Here is a 20,023-nt window from a genome sequence, read left to right on the forward strand (position 1 = left end):
CAAACTTTGGCATGCTACTAGTCCTACATACTTACACCTAGAAACCCCATTCAAACCTATTTAGGTTCATCTTACGGTGGACATGTTTGCCTGAAAATAAATCTTTGAAATGTTTCATAGTTTTAGAAATATAGTGCTTTCAAATTTGATACATTTATAATGGGGCTCAATGGCAGCTCTATGGCACGTCAAAAAATCACTTTCACCTAGAAACTCCATTCACACATTGTATAATTCAGTTTACTGTGAAGCCAAATGCTGGAACTTTTTACTTTGAAATGATTTGTAGTTTCTGAGTTATTTAACTTAAACGCCCAATGCATTCTCAATGGCAATAGCACAAACTTTGGCATGCTACTAGTCCTACAATGTACAAACAGTGTATAGTGTTTGTTCAGTAACGGTCTCACGTTTCCAGCTCTTTATAGACCACTTCATCACACACACACACCCACACTTGGTGTGTGTGTGTGTGTGTGTGTGTGTGTGCGCGTGTGTGTGTGTGCGCGCGCGCGTGTGCGTTAGGCAGAATTTGTTTTTTTAAAATATATATTTAGATTTCTATTATCGTGAGAACGATGGCTTCCATTATCGCATTGCAACTTTTCAGGAATAGAAAGCCTGCAGTTTCTATAGCCCCTTAAGGGGGGATGCTGTAAAAATAGCAATTTGTGATGCACGTTAATTTTGAATTTGATGCAAAATTCAGTTTTTGGAGAGTCATTGCATACAGTTTATTTTTAACCTCTTTATTTTATATAGCATTTCATTTTGTTGGGGAATACCGGTACATTCACAAAAATGCAGATTAATTAAGATGGACTACCATTTGTAGCCACTAGTGGGCATCACAAGCTTCTTTATTAAACTGTAGTTTGGGGTTCAACTGAAAATAAATCAATATTACTCCAGAGAGAGACATACATAATCGGATGGTTTGCTATGCCTCTATTAGACCCTAACCCTTGCATATATATTATGGAAGATATTGCATTCAGACTTCACGTTCCCATTGGGTTGCTGATCCAGTCTGGGTCCAGAGCCTGTTATTTCTAAGGCTCTGTCTGGGTCTAAAGCGGATACGGAACTGTACATGAATGTAATGAGTAGCAGACTGTTGCCTCCGCGATTTATATATATCTATATTTATATATAGAAATAGATTTTTTTTATAGCATTCGGAGATTGTGGAATAGTTGTCTGGCTACGCGAGAAATATGTAATGAGTGCAATTTACCGGACACAGTCATAGAGTATACACAGTAGGCGGGCTCTAGACCGGATCACACTGGTTAGAGAAACTAACGCTTTCCACCGGTGCCGTGGGAAACTGACCGGTGACGTTAGTTTACCGCACATGCGTCCTCCTGGAAAAAATCCTGTTACACTTCCTGAGCACTTCCAGATGAACTGTAAACGTTGATGATAAGTCAGTCACTTGATGGAACGGCTCAAACATAATCACAGTAAAAGGTGAGTAAGTCTGTCATTTTATTTTGTAACGTTAATACAGAAAATATATAAATACAATTTGAATGTGGTAATTAAAACGACATGATGAGAATGACCGGTCTGCTAGCCACCGTAGCTGTCACTTGTGTTGAAGTGAAGTTGTGTCGCGCACTGTTGCCTTAAATGTTAGCACGTTGGCCCCTCTGCAAACTGTATGGGTATTTAGAGTAGACTACACTGAATATGCTGTCTGACCAGAGTCACCAGAACATAATACGTCGTTGACCCAGTTATAGCTAACTGCCTAATGATATTTGCCATGTCCCACTGAGAACGTTATATCGGTTTAGTTAACCCGTTTCTATTTGGCAGGTATATAGTCGGTAACTAACCAAGTACCGGTGGCAGGTTTTCACAGCTGGTCCAACCAACCCATGGATTGGCTTGGCTAGCTAGCTTTGTGGCGACGTTACTGTCACATTAAAATGCTCTCCTAGTCCTGTGGCCGGATTAAAAACAAAAAGATCCCTGGGGATACACCCTAAACTAAAGCTAAAGGGTCCTCTCAAAATTATACACAATATTTTCAGTCGCCTTTTTTAGTGGAACAACACCTATCCTCAGACCGAGACAAATTGAAATGTGTTATGTGTATGCCAATCAAGACCTTTTACCAGAATCTATAGGACTGAGTTGAACACACAAGAAAGACAAGAGTATGAATTAGAAAACGCTTTATAGGCCATTTCTTGCCTGATAAAAGAATAACAGCTGAGACGGGACTCAGACATACCGGTAATAAACCATATCACTATATGAACATACGTTGAACATACATTTTACAGACTACCAGTAAGACTACCTGAGGGCGAGACGCAACCTCGCATCCGCCATGGTGACGGCAGACTGCTGGGCGACCGCTGGCGCTCGCCCAGCAGCGGACACTTTGGTATGGGGGGTCAGATCAACATATGAAAGAAATTCTGTACTGGCCATATATGGAGCGTGTCTTGAGTGCACAGGGTTTGATGAGGTCAGATCAACATATGGAATGTCAGAACAGGTCAGCTCCATATATAGAGCTCTAAGAGTGGCAGCGGGGGCAGTGTCTTGAGTGTACAGGGTTTGATGAGGGCCCAGGTAGGGCCAGCCGCCAGGCCTTAATTTTCGGGCCTGTTGAGAACTCTAGTTTTCGCCGGTTGCCGGGCGCGGCTGCGCTAATAACTTTGGAGCAGGCCCGTCTAGAGTTTAAATGGACAGGTATCAGTCAGGGAGACATAGAAGAGGAAGGACGGATGGGGAAGGATCAACATATGGAATGTCGAACAGGTCAGCTCCATATATGAGATCTAAGGGTTTGAGGTCAGATGTAGAGTTGCTGGCCAATATTGATGACATCAGGGATCTCCATTATGGGCATTCCCATATATGGGCTTTATATAGTAGGGAAATGTGGGGTGACTTTTGGGTGAGAAAATAGCTCCGATCGTAGAGGGTGAGGTTCTAAACGGGGCTAGCGTGAGAAGAGAAGGTGGAAATTTGGGCATCAAAACGGAAATACTTTTAGGGTAGGCTAGGGTTTGTGTCCACAGGCGTTTTGCACCTGTCTGTCATGCGTATTGGTATTACTGGATTACAACTACATTGAGCCCATGCTATGCACCCCCTTCAGCACCATGGACAGTGAAGGAGGTCAGAGTTGAGAGAGAAGAGTAAAAAAACTAGTGATGCACGATATAATCGGTAGCATATTGAAATCGGCCATAAAAATGCCATATCGGATTGGTCTCAAAATTATCCAGATTATTTTCACAGATATTGATGACGCAATAATAACGTGACGTCAATGGCTCTGTCACTTTTGTTTTGTGTATTTCTAATCTTTGAAGGCAGCATAAATGAATCCGTATAATATCGGCAGATATGACCCTGCAAATAATCGGATATCGGATATCGGTCACTCCACCACGGGAGAATCGTTGGATTCATTTTTATTAAACCTGTGAACTGCATTCAGCTGCCTACGTTTTCTGTCACCATAAACCAGAAGCACACAGCAATATATATAAATATATTTTTAAAGTAAATTATTGAATGCCATTGACTCCTTCTAAAATGTACATAATATGGTACAAATCAACAAATGTATAGGCTAGGCTACCAAACCAATATAAATCTATATGGTTACTTAAAAATGAAAACATTAAAAAAACAAAAATCCCAACAGTGATCCTCAGTGTTAATTTAACTTTGAGAGTGTAATGGAGCCAAGAGTTACAAATGGATGAATCAACTCCAACGCTGAGAATTTTTGTAATACAAAATTCTCCAGACTCCAAACTACCTTGTGTTCCATCTTTTCTCAGAAACCACTAGAGGGGGACGACACATGGCGTGTGCCAGAGTGCCACTGGATGAGCAGCAGGTGACAGAGCCAGGTGGAGCGCTGGGAAAGGAGAGGACCTTGCCTGCTCTGGTGAGTCAGCTCTAACAGGCTGTTATCTAAACACTGCACATTGGCACTGTGCCTTCATACTAGGACAAGTCTGTTGCTTGCCTCTGATTGGTATTTAGTATTTACATGACTGAAGAGAACTGTCATTACCCCCCCCCCCCCCCCCCTTATTTTTTACTAAACTGTTCACGTATTCCCTAACTGTTTATTGATGATTTTGATTTGTATTTTGCATAGATGTGTATATTTGTATGTCTTTAAATGTTTTGATGTATTGAAAATGGAGGACCCTGATTTTTCTGGTTGTATCCTCTTAGCAGTTTTTGTATTGACGTGTACCTTCCTTGGACTGTACCCATTCTGCAATCTATTAATAACATTTTCAATCAATCAATCAATCAATCAATCAATCAAATTTTATTTATCAATCAATCATTGATGTACAGCTTTTTCTTGTCAGCACCCAGACAGGAAGGAGGAGAGGTTTTTTGTGCCTTACAAGCCCCTGCCAGAGAACGTCTCACCTGCCCAGGTGGAGGAGTTTCTCGAACATGCCAAGTTCATCATTGAGGATCTGGAGTGGCTGCTAGCACTGCCCCATGACAAGTTCTGGTGTCAGGTGTGGGACCGTCACCTACTGCCTTTATGGTTCAAATCCTTCACACCTGTTTTGTTGTTGTATACTTAAGTCATGGCTTTTGGCTGGCTTAATGCGTATTGGATATGATAGAGGGGGCAGCAGTGGCTCATGAGGTAGAGTGTGGGAATCAGAAGGTTTCTGGTTTGATCCCGGGCTACCTCTGGGTTAAGGGCCTTTCACACCTTGTTTATGCCACTCGAGTGGGACAAATTCTGCATAAATTCTTCAGCCCAAGTCTGCTCCCAATCGTTCTAGTCTGAATTAATGAATCACACTGTTTTTATTGACCAACAGCGCGGGACAGTTGGCACAAGCTAGTTCACAGAATAAAAACATGTAGGTGTGTTGAAGTGCTAATAAATCGGGTAGTAAGAATGCACTCTTTATTTCTTTATGGAAGTCTTCAGCTTCACCATCAATCATACCCTACTGGAAACTTGTACTGCAATATCTCAATATATATCAGTCGTTTTGACCATGCAATTAATCAGTTATAGTTATAACGTCGTATAACCCCTAATTGCTCCCGATAAGCAGGTTGGTGCCTTGCACAGAGAAAGTCGCTAAATGAATGCACCATTTACCATTGTGGAGTTTGTTATATTCATGTATTACTGGATAGTGGATATAGACGTTTGCTTTGATATTACTGTAGTTTTCTCACCATCAGGCATTTGTGTATCCTGTCAGGTGGTGTTTGATGAGTCTCTGCAGAAATGTCTGGACTCTTATCTGCATCATGCTCCCCGGGGCCTGGACCCTGCCTCTCTGCCCTCCACCCCGGTCGTGGCAGACACACAGCGCTGCGTCCACCGAGCTGTCTTCATGACCTTCCTCAGGATGGCCACACACAAGGAGTCCAAGGTAGGAATAACAGCTGAACATGGATTTTAGAGGTCAGAGCCTCGACAGTGCGACCATTTCACTTTCAAAAGGTAAACTGTATTGAAGAGCATGTGTGTGAATTTAAAATGTAATTTTTTGTAAATCAATCTTAAATTAGAAAAGAGTGCTCACGGAGTGTCTTCACCAGGGCAGGTGGCCTTTCCCCAGGGATGTGTAAGTCGTGGGTTGCAGCTGTCAGGAACCACGGTAGCTGCGGGCGAGCAAAATCTTTTTGAGGTTCACTAATTAGGCCCAATTTACACTGGCAGCCAAATCTAGACTGAATGTAGCCTGAATCAGATCTGTGTCACTTCAAGATAGAAATCCGATTTGCTTAAATAAGTCTAAATGCAGACAGGTCACATGTAATCCGATTTTTTCAAATGTGACTTGAGTCACATCCAGAGGTGGTTTCAAATCTGATTTAAATCCGATCTGAGGAGATCTGTCTCAGTCTGAATGCAACGACCAGATGAAGTGACCTGAGTCACATATCAAACTGTCCAAACGTCACCCGCAGCGTGACCAGAGCGCGAGTATTTTTATTTAAGTAAACAAACAAGAGAGAGAGAGAGAAACGAGAGCAAAAGAAAACAAGCGAGAGTACAGAAAAGAGAGAAAACAATAGTGCAACACACGTTTGTTTTATAGGAATAATGTCACTTCATTATGTCAGCATTACAGCGGACGCCGGACAGACGGTGAAATCTGTACCAAAGTCCTGACGTCACTCGCTCATCCCTTGGTCCAGGGTCACAGAAGTTTAATTTTAAATTGTCTCATATAAGCATTGTGGTCCAAAAATAAATAAACTGTCAAAACGATATTGTCGGGGAGGTGTCTCTGTATGGTTACAACAGTCAGTCACTCATATTTGATACTGTCTGTTTCTAGCGAAAATGTTTTCTCTCAGTCAGTTGATTCTTTATATCCATTAGAGTCAAACCGCTGTGAATATTTGTTTATTTTTGGAACACAGTTCTTATTTGACGCAATATGAAAAAGTTATTGGAATTCCGAAGGGGGGGAGGCGGTTAAATGCAAACCAGGTAGGATGTGAAATGATGCTCCTCCTGTCATATCACTGGAGGATGCCTCCGTACAATATTCTAAACTTCTCTAAATGTAGGCTACAGAAACAAGGCCGTTTATGAGGATGATTTCTCGCGGAATGGTAGAGAACAGCTACACACGGTCCTATCTGCAATGTGAGATTGTTGTTGGTTAAAATAGAAAGGAGAGCTCGTAGTCCCGATGCCAAAAATACTTTTTTAATGTATTGTATAATAGGAAGGTCCGGAGGGACCGAAACGTTGCTTCATTAAGGAAATACTCATGTGCCGAGCAAATACACAGTGTGCGGGTGTACCTTTATTGCTGTCATTGATGTCCACTGGCCTACGCACCTGTGCATACGCCTGATTTCTAGGTGTGCGAAAGTTTTCTCCTACAATGTATTGTATAATACAAAGTATTTTTGGCATCGGGACTACGAGCTGTGCGACCTCTCCTTTCTATTTTAAAGTTTGTCTCCCGTGGTCAGCACCTCCCTACTGTGTAGGGTTTAATATTTTCCCGGATTTGGCTCATTTTAAATCCCGGGAATTTGCCAACCTTTTCCCGGGAATTCCCGTCAAAAAAAAGAAAGGTGCCCCCTAAAATGCACGTATAGCTAAATCAATGTAGGCCTATAGTATGATACTATACATTGATTTAGGCTCAGCCGCTCTTTGCGTCTATCTTAATATCAATCAAATCAAAGACAATTGCGCACTGCATCCATCGACATTCCCCAATTTCCCCGCTGTTCACAGTGAGTGTAGCCTACTAGGCTACTCACGTTCCGTTGGCTGAACAAAGTTCCAACCTTCTCATGGTTCCATTATATTTCCAGGACAGGAGTCTGATAAAGTATATCTCCATTTAGTTTTCACTGAAGTAACGTCATTCATCTTATTCGTGCAAAGTTCCAAAATAGAGCAACAGCTAGCTAACAGCCATCGTCGTGACAAGTGACAACTTTAAATATGCTACTAAATATCTAATACTGTAAGTTTACATCAATCAGCCTCTCAAACCCATGGCTTGTTCCAATGCGTAACGTGCGTTGGGTCGGCTACCCCCCAAAAAACAGACATACAAGCTGTCGACATGCCGTTTCATGGCGTGTTGATAGCTTGCAGATCTGTTATTTTGGATACAACATAATCAATGATGCACGGCGCGCGATGGAATATAGGCTACAAGCCTACAACTAAACATGTTTGTGTCCAAATAAGCCTGTAGCCAGGTAGCCTACTGTAACATTACATGGACATGGTGGGCAACATATGGAACTTGATATTAATGCAGTGAACATTCATTACGTAGTGTTTAATAACAAGGCCGCAGCGCACATGATCCATGAAACCTGATGTTTCAAAAACCTTCCCTCACAGACAATCCCATGCTCTTATCAACATATTAAACAATGGCAAAGTTAAATGAAGTTGGATAGCTAATGTAGAGCTAAACATATACGTTTACTTCCGCCATTTTAATATTTAAATATTATGATGAAAGGCATCAGTTTGTGCGCCTCGCCACTGTGGAATGAAATCAGCTGAGATTCACGCAGCTGAGGTTTATTTGTGCAATTGTACTGCGGGGGGGGGTTCTTTTTTTATTTCATTCATTAATGTCGGTCCAAAAAAATACAGTAATGACTCGTGTGTGTGTGAGTGATATTGATCAACGGGCTGACGGCATTGCAAACCGGGAAAAAAACAACTCGGTTACCATGGTAACCAAAGCAGATATGTCGATGCAGGACGGCTTTGCGTTGAGTTGTTAAAATCAGTCTGAAAGCACAGATCAGATCTGGTCACTTGCAAACGGTAGTGTGAATGACCGGGCCAAAAGATCGGATTTGAGAAAAAAATCGGATTTGAATCGGATCTGACTTGAAGTGACTGCAGTCTAAAGCAGGCCTTATAGAGTTGTGATTCAAATTTGGGCTTGATTGGATATTCTGTCATTTTTGAGGGGCGCTAGCCCCTCCTATGCCCAGTTTTGTCTGTTTGTGTGAACAGAAACATAATGATTTGATTGGCTGAGCAAAGTACATATCGAGGATGAAAAGTGAGGGCAGAAAAGTGAAGATGCCAAAAGTGATTGGCTGGAATGACATTTGTGATGATTTGATTGGCTGAGCACGAAATGTGATGTTAGTGATGTATGATGGAAAGAGCGCCCCCACTTCACATGACACGAGTGATTTTTTTTCCTTCATTTTCTTTAAAGGAAAATAGGCCCTTCCCTTAGTGGAATCCAGTCGAAAATCAAAGAGTATGGGATATCAAAAAGATGTTTGACACATGACTCCCAAGATCATGTGTACCTAGATTAGGTGTTTTGCTGCTTTTTCCCTGCCCAGATTTCAAAATATATTGTCAACCCAATTACAAAAACATTTTTTTTGTAATGTTCTATTGAGATATTTTGTCACTGGACAGAGATGTGATCTTGAACAACTGGTTTCTCTCCCTTCAGGAGAATTTTCTAACCCCGACTGTATTCGGAGAGATCATCTACGAGAACTACCTCTTTGACATTCCCAAGATCCTGGACCTGTGTGTTCTCTTTGGGAAGGGAAACGCCCAGCTGCTGCATAAGATGATAGGTAATCCTAAAGAACAAGGGCAATTTACTGTAGAGTTGCCCATCTTGACCTGTTTCGCTCTTCGGACACCTTTGACCAAATACTAGAAGATAGAGTAACTAGACTTAGATATACTGTGGTTTGATAATGATACAATGCAATGAGTAATTTGTGAACAGAGTGACATACAGACTTACAGTACAGAGCCTCATTACAATTTCACAATTACGTTGCTGAAAACATAATAAACTGGATTGTAAAGGTATTTCACTTCCTTGTTTTATCCTTTTTTAGAGAACATCTTTACCCAGCAGCCCAGTTACTATGTCGACTTGGATGAGACGGTGCCCTCAATTTTACAGGTAAGGGAGAGAGAGACACAATAGCTATTTTCCAAACCGAGCCCTTCAGTCCATAAAGGATATATCTTGTATGCCACAAGATTTTCTTGATTGAATGCATCAGACTGTCTCTAATCTATACTCATTTACTCTCTGTTCTCTGTAGATATTTGATACCATCTTAGATAAGTGTGGTCTCCAGTGTGACGAAGCCATAGCCATAGAACCGCTGAAGCTGAATGCACACAGCCGCCCCACTGCAATGACCATGAGTCAGCAGGTCTGGCACTCATTCACTAACTCATTTACGCACTCACTCATACACACGGTGACACGCACACAAACATGCACACCTGCCTGTGTACACACTGCTACATTGCTACATGTCATTTTTGTTAATATATCCATGTCTTGTCAATAACTCATTCAAAAGCTTGAAGAGGAGAGATGCTTTCAGGGTGATTGGAACAGTCCAGTTGAAACATGCTTGTGTGTCGCTCTCAGGACCTGGCGGACCTGGTGTTGTACCTGTGTGACTCCACCACCACCATACACTCCTTCCTGGATATCTTCCCTGCTGCCTGTGCCGCCTTCCACTCCCACGGCTTCCTCACCAGGTACCCAGATGGAAAGCTCACAGCAGCACCTCCTTAATGTGAATCACTCGTAGATTAATGAACAACAAGTACTATAGTGTGTTGCCCTACGGGGTAACCACACTAATAATTCATATTCCACCTTGTTTCTTGGAATTGTAGACTGGCCTCGTTTTATGAGACCGCCATACCTGAACTTGAGAAGGCACTGAAAAAGAGGGACTTTGACGATAAAAGGTGGGTAAATCTAATCGTCGGATTGTTCACCCACTAATAGGGATTTTTTTCTTTCTTTTTCCCCCTTTTTTCTCTTGCTTTTGTTTTCAGGCTGAACTTTCCCAGTCATGCAAAACAAAATAATTACCTGGACATTTGGAATATGGCTGATGATGCAGTACTGTAGTTGTGAGGACTGAATCCAGGCCATACAGCTGGGTTATGGCTCGTACACACTGCCCGATATTTGCTCCGATTATGCTGTCGGGGACCATTTTTGCCGCTCGCCGACAAAACCCCCGATCTGACACAAGATCGGGGGTTTTGCTCGCTGCGAGAAGATATAGCGCCGATAAAAGTGCTCGCCGACGCCTTCCCGAGCGTTGCTGAATATCAAGCAAGTTTGATATTTGGCTCTGTCGCAGACTGGACATCGTACAGTATTAAATGGGTTGCGATCGCGTCCCGAGAAGTCCTGTATTACAGCCAATGAGAGCACAGGACAGCTGTGCTCACTGCTCACCGCACTGCTGTCTGTCTGTCTGTCTGTCGTGTCGGCTGTATCGATAGATGATCAGATGATAATATAGAACCATTATTCCTTGGGTACATCCCTGGCCTGTGTCGTACATGGTAGCATTAGCCCAATGTTGCTGTTAAATAAACCATAACCAAATCATTTCACTTGAATAATGTTGATAAAACCGCATCGGAGCAAACTTTTGGACCTCGTACGCTCTCTCTCTCTCTCTCTCTCTCTCTCTCTCTCTGTGTGTGTGTCTGCGTGCGTGCGTGCACGCGGAGAGAGACGTTATTTCATGAAAATCAAGATTTAACGTCCTGTGTCACTGCAGCCCACGTAGGCTACATTACACACTGTCACAAACATTTCGCCGTGTAGCCTGGCTATTCCTGTGTGTGGCATGCACAGAGAGAGAGAGAGGGGCGTCCTCTGTGTCGGTCTCACGCTCGTATCACGGCATCATGCACGTGCGTGAGATGTAAAAATGATCAAGTAAAAACAAATGAATATCGGGTCTTGATCGCATCTTGGTGAACTCTTGCAGTGTGTGATGCCTAGTCTGCGACCAATCGTTTAGTGTGAAAGCCACAACGATATAATGACAGACGATTTCAAAAAAGACTCCTGCAGTGTGAAATACATAACGATCTGATGACTCGCCGACAACTTTAAAACTCCTACAGTGTGTAGGGGCCATTACTGGGTTGTTTAGCAGCCTTAATGAATGACCCTCCTCCTCTAGTCTTCAGGAGGACTTGTGGAAGCGGGTGTCCCACTCTGGCCGCAAGATGGTGGAGATGGCGCACTTACTGCTGCAACACACTTGCCTCCAGCCCATCCTGGAGGGGTAAGACTCCACTACTGTTATAAGAGAAGTTTAGCATGCAGCATTTTTCTCTACTGTGACACACCCTAACGCTGATTTTTGGTGCCTTGCAGGGGCGAAAACATCCAAACATTTGCAGAGGAGCTCCTACAACATTTCACATCTTTTCTACCTGAGAAGAGGTACATTCAATGGTCCAAGAGACCGTAGTTTTCACAGTGTACTGGATCCCTCATGGGTCCTCGGACTTACGGTTGACCCCCTTAATGAGGAATAGTCTAATTTCATTCAAGTTGGCAATGTACAGTAGCATTTCAATGCTCAATCAAATATCCAGTAAAAAACACATGATCGAATAGGGGATATCCTTAACCCTAGACCACTAAACCCGGACTTTCACCCGGACAATAATGTTTGTGATTTTAATAATGTTGCTGATGTCTGAGGTAGGTGGGTCCTTGGGTAGTACCTCAATTTGCCATGTATTGCTGTACTTTAATATATTTTGATGAGAAATATTTTAATGGAATATTATCGGGTAAAATATACCGGGTTTAGTGATGGTGTGACAAAAGTTGGGTTTAGTGTTCTAAGGTTAAACTGAAAATCGTGGTGGCTGTAGCTGAGAGGCTGCCTGGGAAACAGAAGGTTCCTGGTTAGTGCCCTGTGTCGAGGTGTCCCTGAGCAATACACTGATTTAACCCCCAACTGCTGCCCGAGTTGCTGCCCTCTGTAGCTGGCCACTGCTCCTGATACTAGGATACTGGGGTTAAATTCTTAAACATTTCATTGTGTACAGTGAGAAATGCCACAAGGGAGTGTAGACCAATGAACCGAACAATTATTTTCATGACCATCTGCTCTAGAATAGGTGACAAATTGATTGATTTATTGAGTGTATTAATCATGTGTATGTTGTTTTCCTCTCAGGTTCTTGTCAGACTATGATGATCAATTCCCCATCGCAGACGACATCAGCCTTCTACAGCAGGCTTTACCTCTCATGTAACTAGAAGCTATATAGAGTCCGTTTTAGTACTTGTGTTTCTGTTTGGTTATATTAGAACTAATTTATCTTTCAATCGAGAAAATCGAATAGACATGAATGAATTGAGCCAATGTTGGTCACTTATTTTTTTTATTAACCAAAAAAGAAACAAGTTAACTGTTCAGAGGTGTGTTGTGTAATACAACAGCATCAGAGACTAGGGTTACGGGATGCTGTTTAAAATGACAGCTGCTGTTGTCAGGTTCTAGTTGTACAACTACTGTATAGCCTGCCTATGCATTCATTTCACAAAATACAGACACAACATGGACTGACATTATCTTTCACCAAGCGACATGAAGGCTGTTTTTCCAAATACGTAGAGCATGATACAGTTGAATAATACACTCACTTGTTTATAATTTAATTTCACTCTACCCCTTTCTCTCATTCGCTGTCTCTTTTTCTATCTCCCCTCTCTCACGTGCACGTACAATGAGATGATAGTTGTCAGTAGACTTGATAGGCTACATTTATAACAGCCTACACATTTAAAAGGAAACAAAAAAAGGGTTTTTCTAAAAGGACAACTTATTTTCTGTCGATTACTCTACCCATGAAGCCTTGAATTCATGGTGATTTTTTGTTGCATTCCTGGTCCAATATTCCAACATTTGATTAATTGAAGTAAATGTGAGGCCAAGGCAATAATAAACTCAAAAACAACTCTGTAATCCAAGGTGTAGGAGGAATATTGGATCAAGAATGTGACAAAAAAAATCTCCATGAATTCAAGGGGTTGAGTCATTTATAGGGGAATTGTCTCATTTTGGTGGTGAACTATTCCCTTCACAAATTTCAGACTCATAGGATTGTCCCATTTTCTAAAAGTAAAGGCTATGTATGTATTTTTCCATTTAAAATACTGTCTACAGTTTGGGCCTGCATTCCCTCTAATGGTGCCCCTGATTCCTTTTAGAGATGAGACCAGGACGTCATACCTGCTACAAGGAGTGCAGAGTGCCTGGGACAGCACAGGCCGGAGGAGACCTCAAAGCCAAGCTCAGCCCAAGACCTCTGCAGCTGCACAAGGGGCAGTGGGTGGGGATGTGGCCTGGTGTCGTGGGGAGTCACCACCAGGGGTCAGAGAAGCAGGCGAGGGTGGGGAGAGTCCCAGGGGGGCAGAGGCCATGCTGAATATGCCCTACAAGGGAAACAATGTTAGTCCTCCTGTTATTTTATTCTGATTTTAACTAATTGGATTGTGGCATACCTAATATCGTTGCTGTTGGGAGGAAACCACTTAACTCCATTTTTTAGGTTTTAGATGTGTGTTGTTTCGAAAATATCGAACCAATGAAAAGTAGTAAAAAGCGCTTGGGACAAAACTCCATTGGACTATAAAGTCACAACACCAACTTTGATGAGGCAGTATTGCTTTGTTTTCAAAATATAAGGTTTCCTTAATTTCCTGAAAAATGTATATTTTTCATTTCCTGAAAAATGAACATTTTGGAGTTGGTTTCATCCGGACAGCAGAGATCTTTTTTTTGTCTGATCGCGACTTTGAAGAGTCGTAGACCACCGATTGATTAACCAATGTTTTGACCAAAAGTTTCAAATTAATTTGAATAAATTAAAAATAGATCTAAACAAATTACTTATCTACAAGCTCTCGATGTGTCCCAACGTGTTGTGAGCTTGTAGATTGGCTATTTGTTTTTTAAAGCATTTTGAAAATTGTCTTATCACATGCCAAAAATAGGGATACCAGGTTGAAAGTGGTAAATAATTCAGGCTGCATAATTACCAAATACCAATACCAATGTCGTCAAAAAGGTCAGATAATGGCCGATATATCAGTCGGGCTCTACTTTTCATATAATGACATGGTTAGCGAGTGGCTTGGCCCTTGATTTTAATTACTTCTACCCTGCTACTTGAACTGGTTTGTGTGTGGTCCAGGGTGCAGCGTGTTCATTGAGTGCTGGGGAGCTGGAGTCTCTGCTAACGTGTATCAGGGACTTGCTGCCTGACCTGGGAGAGGGTTTCCTACTGGCCTGTCTGCAGGAGTACGACTATAATACTGAGCTGGTCATCAACAACATCCTAGAAGGCAACCTGTCACCCGGCCTGGACCAACTGGACCGCACCATGCCCAGGTATCAATAACCAAAACCTAACCACTTAAGTCCTTTGATATACTTTGTTCATGTTGTGGGACAAATTGTGAAAATAGCCAGCTTCACTGCTCTTTTCTTTCTTGGGTTAGCTGTGGAAGTAACATTTATCTCTTCCATTTCATACGAGGTAGATATTTCAGGGTGGAAAGGACTGATTTCTGACGTAATGGAAAATGGATGGCAGTGTCACTGCTATTGCTGTATTTGACTTGTTTCCCTCCCTGTCTCCCCAGGCCAGTGAAGCAGGAGCCTCCCACCGTGCTTACTGACAGGTCCAATGTGTTTGACGACGACGAGTTTGATGTCTTCCACAGAGACCAAGTGGACATGTCACGCATCTGGAAGGGCAGAAGGTGAGTGAATGGGACTTGTTCATTGAAAAACATTCAGAATGGCTTGGATTTCCATTATAACCCAGCACTGGCATCTGCATGAAGCTTTGCCTTCTGTTGACAAAACTGGCCACGTCTTTAATGTCTTTTTAGTTTTTTATTGATTCAGAATGGTCTCGCTGATATCCACCGTCTAGCAGCGTACCCGTCGCTAGGTAATGCTCGGTTCATCTGTGGTCCCTCAATGGAATGATTACCCCCCATCCATCCTCATTGTATCTTAGAAACCCTTTATTGTGATTGAACAGAATGTCTATGTTAGTGGCTCATTACTAAATGTTTGCTACCTTGCGGTTACAATATTAACGCTTCTGATGTCTTCTAAAAAGATGGTAGCCACATTAGCTTTAAGTGATTTTGCTTCCGGTTCATTTTGGGGTGAATTTTGAGGTCTTCAAAATAAAAGTCCCCGCTGCATCCGGAGGTAGTGAGTAATGGCTCAGGGGCGGTTGCTCAGGGGTATTGTGGCTGGATGGTAACAGTTTAAGGGCCCCAGACGGAGATCACCGTCAAGTTCATGGTCAGTTGCCCAGGACGGAGATTGATAAATGGGACGGAGATTAATGATATCAAAACCGGGCTCCACAGCCTAGGAGCGCTTGTTGCCCAATCCTCGGTGTTGCACAACAGTGACACGTCATCGAAGCTGTTTAGCGGACGACAACGAAAATCTTAAAACGTTCATAACTCGCGATCTAAATCATCCCGTCTAATTATGAAAAAAGATCCTGTGTCCCGTTGTTGTCGATCGACTCTAGAGTGGTGTGGCTATTGTTAGCTGCTACAACACAACACAACAACTTCCGGTCCCCCGGTAAAAGTGGTCCGGGCGCTATAAATGATGGGCACATTTTATTAATGGATTAAATAGGTCCGGGCCCTCAAGGTGTTAAATTAATATACCTTAGAGCTGTGTGGAAATAATAAAAAGAATCCCCCCATTCTGTGTTTCCTAGAACTGGAGGTCTGAAAAAAATCATTAACATGGTGAATCACATCTTGATGATGTCATCAAGATGTGATTCACCATGTTAATGATTTCTTTCAGCCCATTTTTTGAACATTTCGCATGCATACGATTAGGGACACCATGCCTAACCCATGGTTAATGGGTTTGATAAAACAGTCTTTTCTCCGTAGACAATTTTTGTCTAGAATTCTTATCAAACTGGGGTTTAAAATACATTATACAATGGTGAGATAACGGATTAAAGTTTCAACTTGTCAGTAGATTTTTCAGACCGTACTGAAATGAATCGAAACCACTCAATCAAGTGACTTCCTTGAAAATCAAACAATCCATGCAATGCCAGTGTTTTCCCGAGGTGGAGTCATGCTTGCAGATAAAACATTCTGGCAACTGAGGCTGAAGTACACATACAGTACATTTGCAGGGGAAATGTCATTGAACAAAAAAACACCCATATACAGAAAAGTCAATCAATTATGTTAAATATGAATTAAAGATAATTTTATAATATAGAAATGAATGTGTTATGCCTTCTTTTATACTAAAATATAGTTGTAGTCTACTTTTAACTTGCCAACACGTCTTATAATGACGTGCCGGTTACAGTCAATCCATATAAAATGAAACCACTCTAAGCTTGTACACTGGACTAAACCAGGTAAACGGGAAATTGCTCCAACTCTATGAAACATAGGCCATGTAAGTCTGAACATTAGTAGATGACGATGTTTTGTGTTAGTGGAATTAAGTGTGATCTCTGCACTACATGTTTGATCCCACAGGAAAGGGGAAAGTGCTCGAGACCTATTGAATGACAAGCAGCACATCGAGGACCAGAGGGCCCGCTACCACGCCTACGAGACAGTAGTGGACGAGATCGTGATCGAACCAGGGCGTACACCAGCCGATTACGGCCTAGACGACTATGACGATGACTATGACGACACCTACGACATCAACCAAGTGGGGGCAAACGACCTGGATGGAGACAGCCTGCTGAACCGAAGGTTGTGTAGCAGTGGTTTTTACTGGTTCCTCATTTACTCTGACTCAAGAAATATGACTGTCGGACATTTATAAAATTACTAAAACCTCAACAGTCTTGAATTTTGGATCTTTGTATTATCTGGTGGGCACTCACTGTATACATTTACATTGACATGTTTTTGATTTATAGTAAGTTGCCACGGACTGCAATTTGACAGTATTTACATACAGTATACTTGAAGTTGTAAATGTAAGATCATGCCTTTCTGTCTCCCTGCAGGCCATTCACTGTCCCACAAATACTACGAACAGTAGGCAGAGCAGCTCTGGAGGATGAAGAGGATGAAGATGAGGAAGAGGCTGAGGAGGTAACAGTCAGAGATGCAAAGGCATGTGGTCTTCACATGCAGATAGGGCTGGGCGGGCGGTATATCGACTTTTTAAGTTATATCGATGTCGTTATTTTCAAATGAGGGTGAAACAATACTGTTTATATCAATATCGATAGTTTGAAGGTGCATTATGAGACATAACTCTTTTCTTCCATGAAGCCATGCCAGTGTGTCTCCTGATTTTCAGTCCATACGCCCTGCCCTATATGCAGATATATATATTTGTGTTCTCATTTCATCTGCAGAGCAATGCAGTGAATAAGGACCAGTTTATACAGGACCCAGCCCTGCTGAGGGAGAGGGCTGAAGCTAGAAGAGCTACCATGCAGCAGAGGAGAGGGTAAAGACGGCACACACACTCCTGCAATTCACTGTCTTGACTCACTGTTACTTTCATACCAAGAGAGCCAAAACCTTAGAACGTTAGAAATCCAATCCATCCATCTTTATTTTTCCCCATATCCTTCCTGTTCTTCCAGATACCGGCCAGCGCCTCCCAGAGACGTGGCGGGCAAGCCAAAGGGCCAGGGCCAGACCCAGGAGACCTTACAGGACAGACGGAAGAAGGAGGTCGCTAAGGGCCGAGGCGGCAACCACAACCGCCGTTCCATGGCCGACCGCAAAAGGAACAAGGGCATGATCCCCTCCTGAACTGCACTCGTATGACGGGCAGCCTGGAGCATGACAAAACCGCACGTCCGGTACAGGAAACGCAGAGGGGCTGTGGCCAAACACTGAAGCAAGAGGTCAAGGCTGAGGTATCCTAAAGAGCTACATTTTATGGTTGTGGCTTTCAGTCAGAACATGACCCTCTTCAAGTCTCCCCAACATCGTGCTATAGTCCTGGTAATAGTCGATATCTGCGCACAAGTTAGATTTTTCTTTCATTGTCCTTCACAGCTGCAGTCCAGGTCTTTTTAAATGAATTAATCTTTATTTTGACCAATCTGTATGGTAGAGTATGTTGATACAATAGAACTGGCACATCTGCAGTGGTTGTAGATCGTCTCCCTTTTCATTGAGAAATGTAGACCCTGGTGTTTGGTAGGAGTGACCTACTGGTTGACAAGTTGCCCTGCCTGAAGCCCAGTATCTCCCTTGCCCAAGTGGGGCTTCCCTCTTGACTGAGCTAGATTTTTGGTTTCCCATGTGGGAGACCCTGAGTTGAGTCATGGGTGTTACAGTTGAAATTTCCTCTCTCCACCAGTCCAGGACATAAAAGATATGGATTGTAGCTTTAAGAAAGAAAATGTACCCACCAAATCAGCGACAAGGAGAAAGACATGACAAGAGCTTTATTTTGCCAAGTAACAAATCTGTTTATTATGAAGGTCCATTTTGAGGAAACTGGCGGTTTCTTTGACATTATCATTATATGAACAACATCATAGGAATAAAAGGAAGAGTCATAGGGTACCGCTTTGAAACTCCATGTCCTGGACTCCTGGTAATGCTATTCCGAACATCAGAAGCTGGGTGGGAATATTTTTTTTTTTTTTTTTTTGGAGTGTGTGATAACCCCCTACTCTTCAGAGTACCATGTGTGGAAGTTGTTTTTCAAGTGCGTGTGTGGATTTTGTCTACATCTTACTCAGTAAAATCCTATACAAAGTAATAGGTGATTTATACTTGGTTGTGCGCAGGTGTTGTGCACCAAGAGTAACCAATCCAGACTTGTGTTGAGCTTGTACATTGGCTATTTTTGGTGCACTACATGGCGCTAGGTTCATCAGGCATAAGTTGCTACATTAACATCTCACTAGCATAGTCGTGTGTTCCCATGTTTGGAAGCACAGAGAGGTCCCTCCTATCTCAAACAAATGAGGAAAGAAAGCTTCTACATTTTGCCATGCACAGAGCATTTTGTAACAAAAGCATATTTGTGATTTTTTTTGTTATTACAAAAACAAAATAAATACAGTAATACTGACTGTTTCGAGGATTCTTTTGGTCAAAGCTTTGTGATGTTGGCTAAAGTGATGGACATCAAGGTTATGTTGTGTCAAAGCCAACTGCATAGTAGCTTTTTTGATGATCTGAAACAGTATTTTAAGTAGTGATGCATATTCAACACATTTTCACAATATGCCATTTGATTCTGCTAACAGTGTTGTGTAGGTTTGTGATTTCCTATTCAAGATTCTTGAAACTTGGGAAAGATGAGAAAAGGGTTGAGATCAAACTGAGCAGTTGAATGTCACATACATTTTTCTGCCAACCCCCACTGTTGCACAGTAGGGCATTTTGTTTGTTTTTCTTCCATTTATTTATTTTCATGCAATTTTCCTGAAAATAGTTTTGAACCATTTGTGTCATGATTACATCCAAAACATGGACTACACAACACAATTTTCATTGCAAATAAAGGCATCAACTATAATATAGTTTTGATGTGAAATACCAGCAATTTTCGGATCATTTATTCGTCGCACCCCTGGTGTACAAATGCATTTGTCAACCACTAGCATTTCTAAACAAGGATTAAGCGGACTAAACAAAATAGTCTGGTTTAAAGAAATTGTTAGCATGCCATTTCA

General features: G+C 42.1%; 1 protein-coding gene across 1 annotated transcript; it reads left to right on the forward strand.

Annotated features, from left to right (window-relative positions):
• The first annotated feature begins 1,334 nt into the window (after window positions 1-1,334).
• On the forward strand, window positions 1,335-19,416 carry LOC306933293 (activating signal cointegrator 1 complex subunit 2-like). The gene is made up of 19 exons (XM_079515443.1): window positions 1,335-1,473; window positions 3,819-3,928; window positions 4,368-4,526; window positions 5,238-5,411; window positions 8,964-9,093; window positions 9,367-9,434; window positions 9,580-9,693; window positions 9,918-10,030; window positions 10,172-10,246; window positions 11,491-11,595; window positions 11,688-11,756; window positions 12,505-12,579; window positions 13,542-13,782; window positions 14,528-14,724; window positions 14,979-15,098; window positions 16,890-17,114; window positions 17,375-17,462; window positions 17,732-17,826; window positions 17,966-19,416. Exons 2-19 carry the CDS (start codon window positions 3,842-3,844, stop codon window positions 18,135-18,137), a joined length of 2,307 nt encoding a protein of 768 aa, XP_079371569.1. The 5' UTR covers window positions 1,335-1,473; window positions 3,819-3,841; the 3' UTR covers window positions 18,138-19,416.
• The last annotated feature ends 607 nt before the right edge of the window (window positions 19,417-20,023 follow it).

The sequence above is a fragment of the Electrona antarctica genome (genome assembly GCF_951216825.1).
Source record: "Electrona antarctica genome assembly, chromosome: 12".
Lineage (NCBI taxonomy): Eukaryota > Metazoa > Chordata > Actinopteri > Myctophiformes > Myctophidae > Electrona > Electrona antarctica.

Coding starts and splice junctions, on each gene's coding strand:
- LOC306933293 (XM_079515443.1), top strand. CDS start 3,842: ATGGCGTGTGCCAGAGTGCCACTGGATGAGCAGCAGGTGACAGAGCCA. Junction 12,580..13,541: donor CAGCAGGCTTTACCTCTCAT/GTAACTAGAAGC, acceptor GATTCCTTTTAG/AGATGAGACCAGGACGTCAT. Junction 17,827..17,965: donor ACCATGCAGCAGAGGAGAGG/GTAAAGACGGCA, acceptor CTGTTCTTCCAG/ATACCGGCCAGCGCCTCCCA.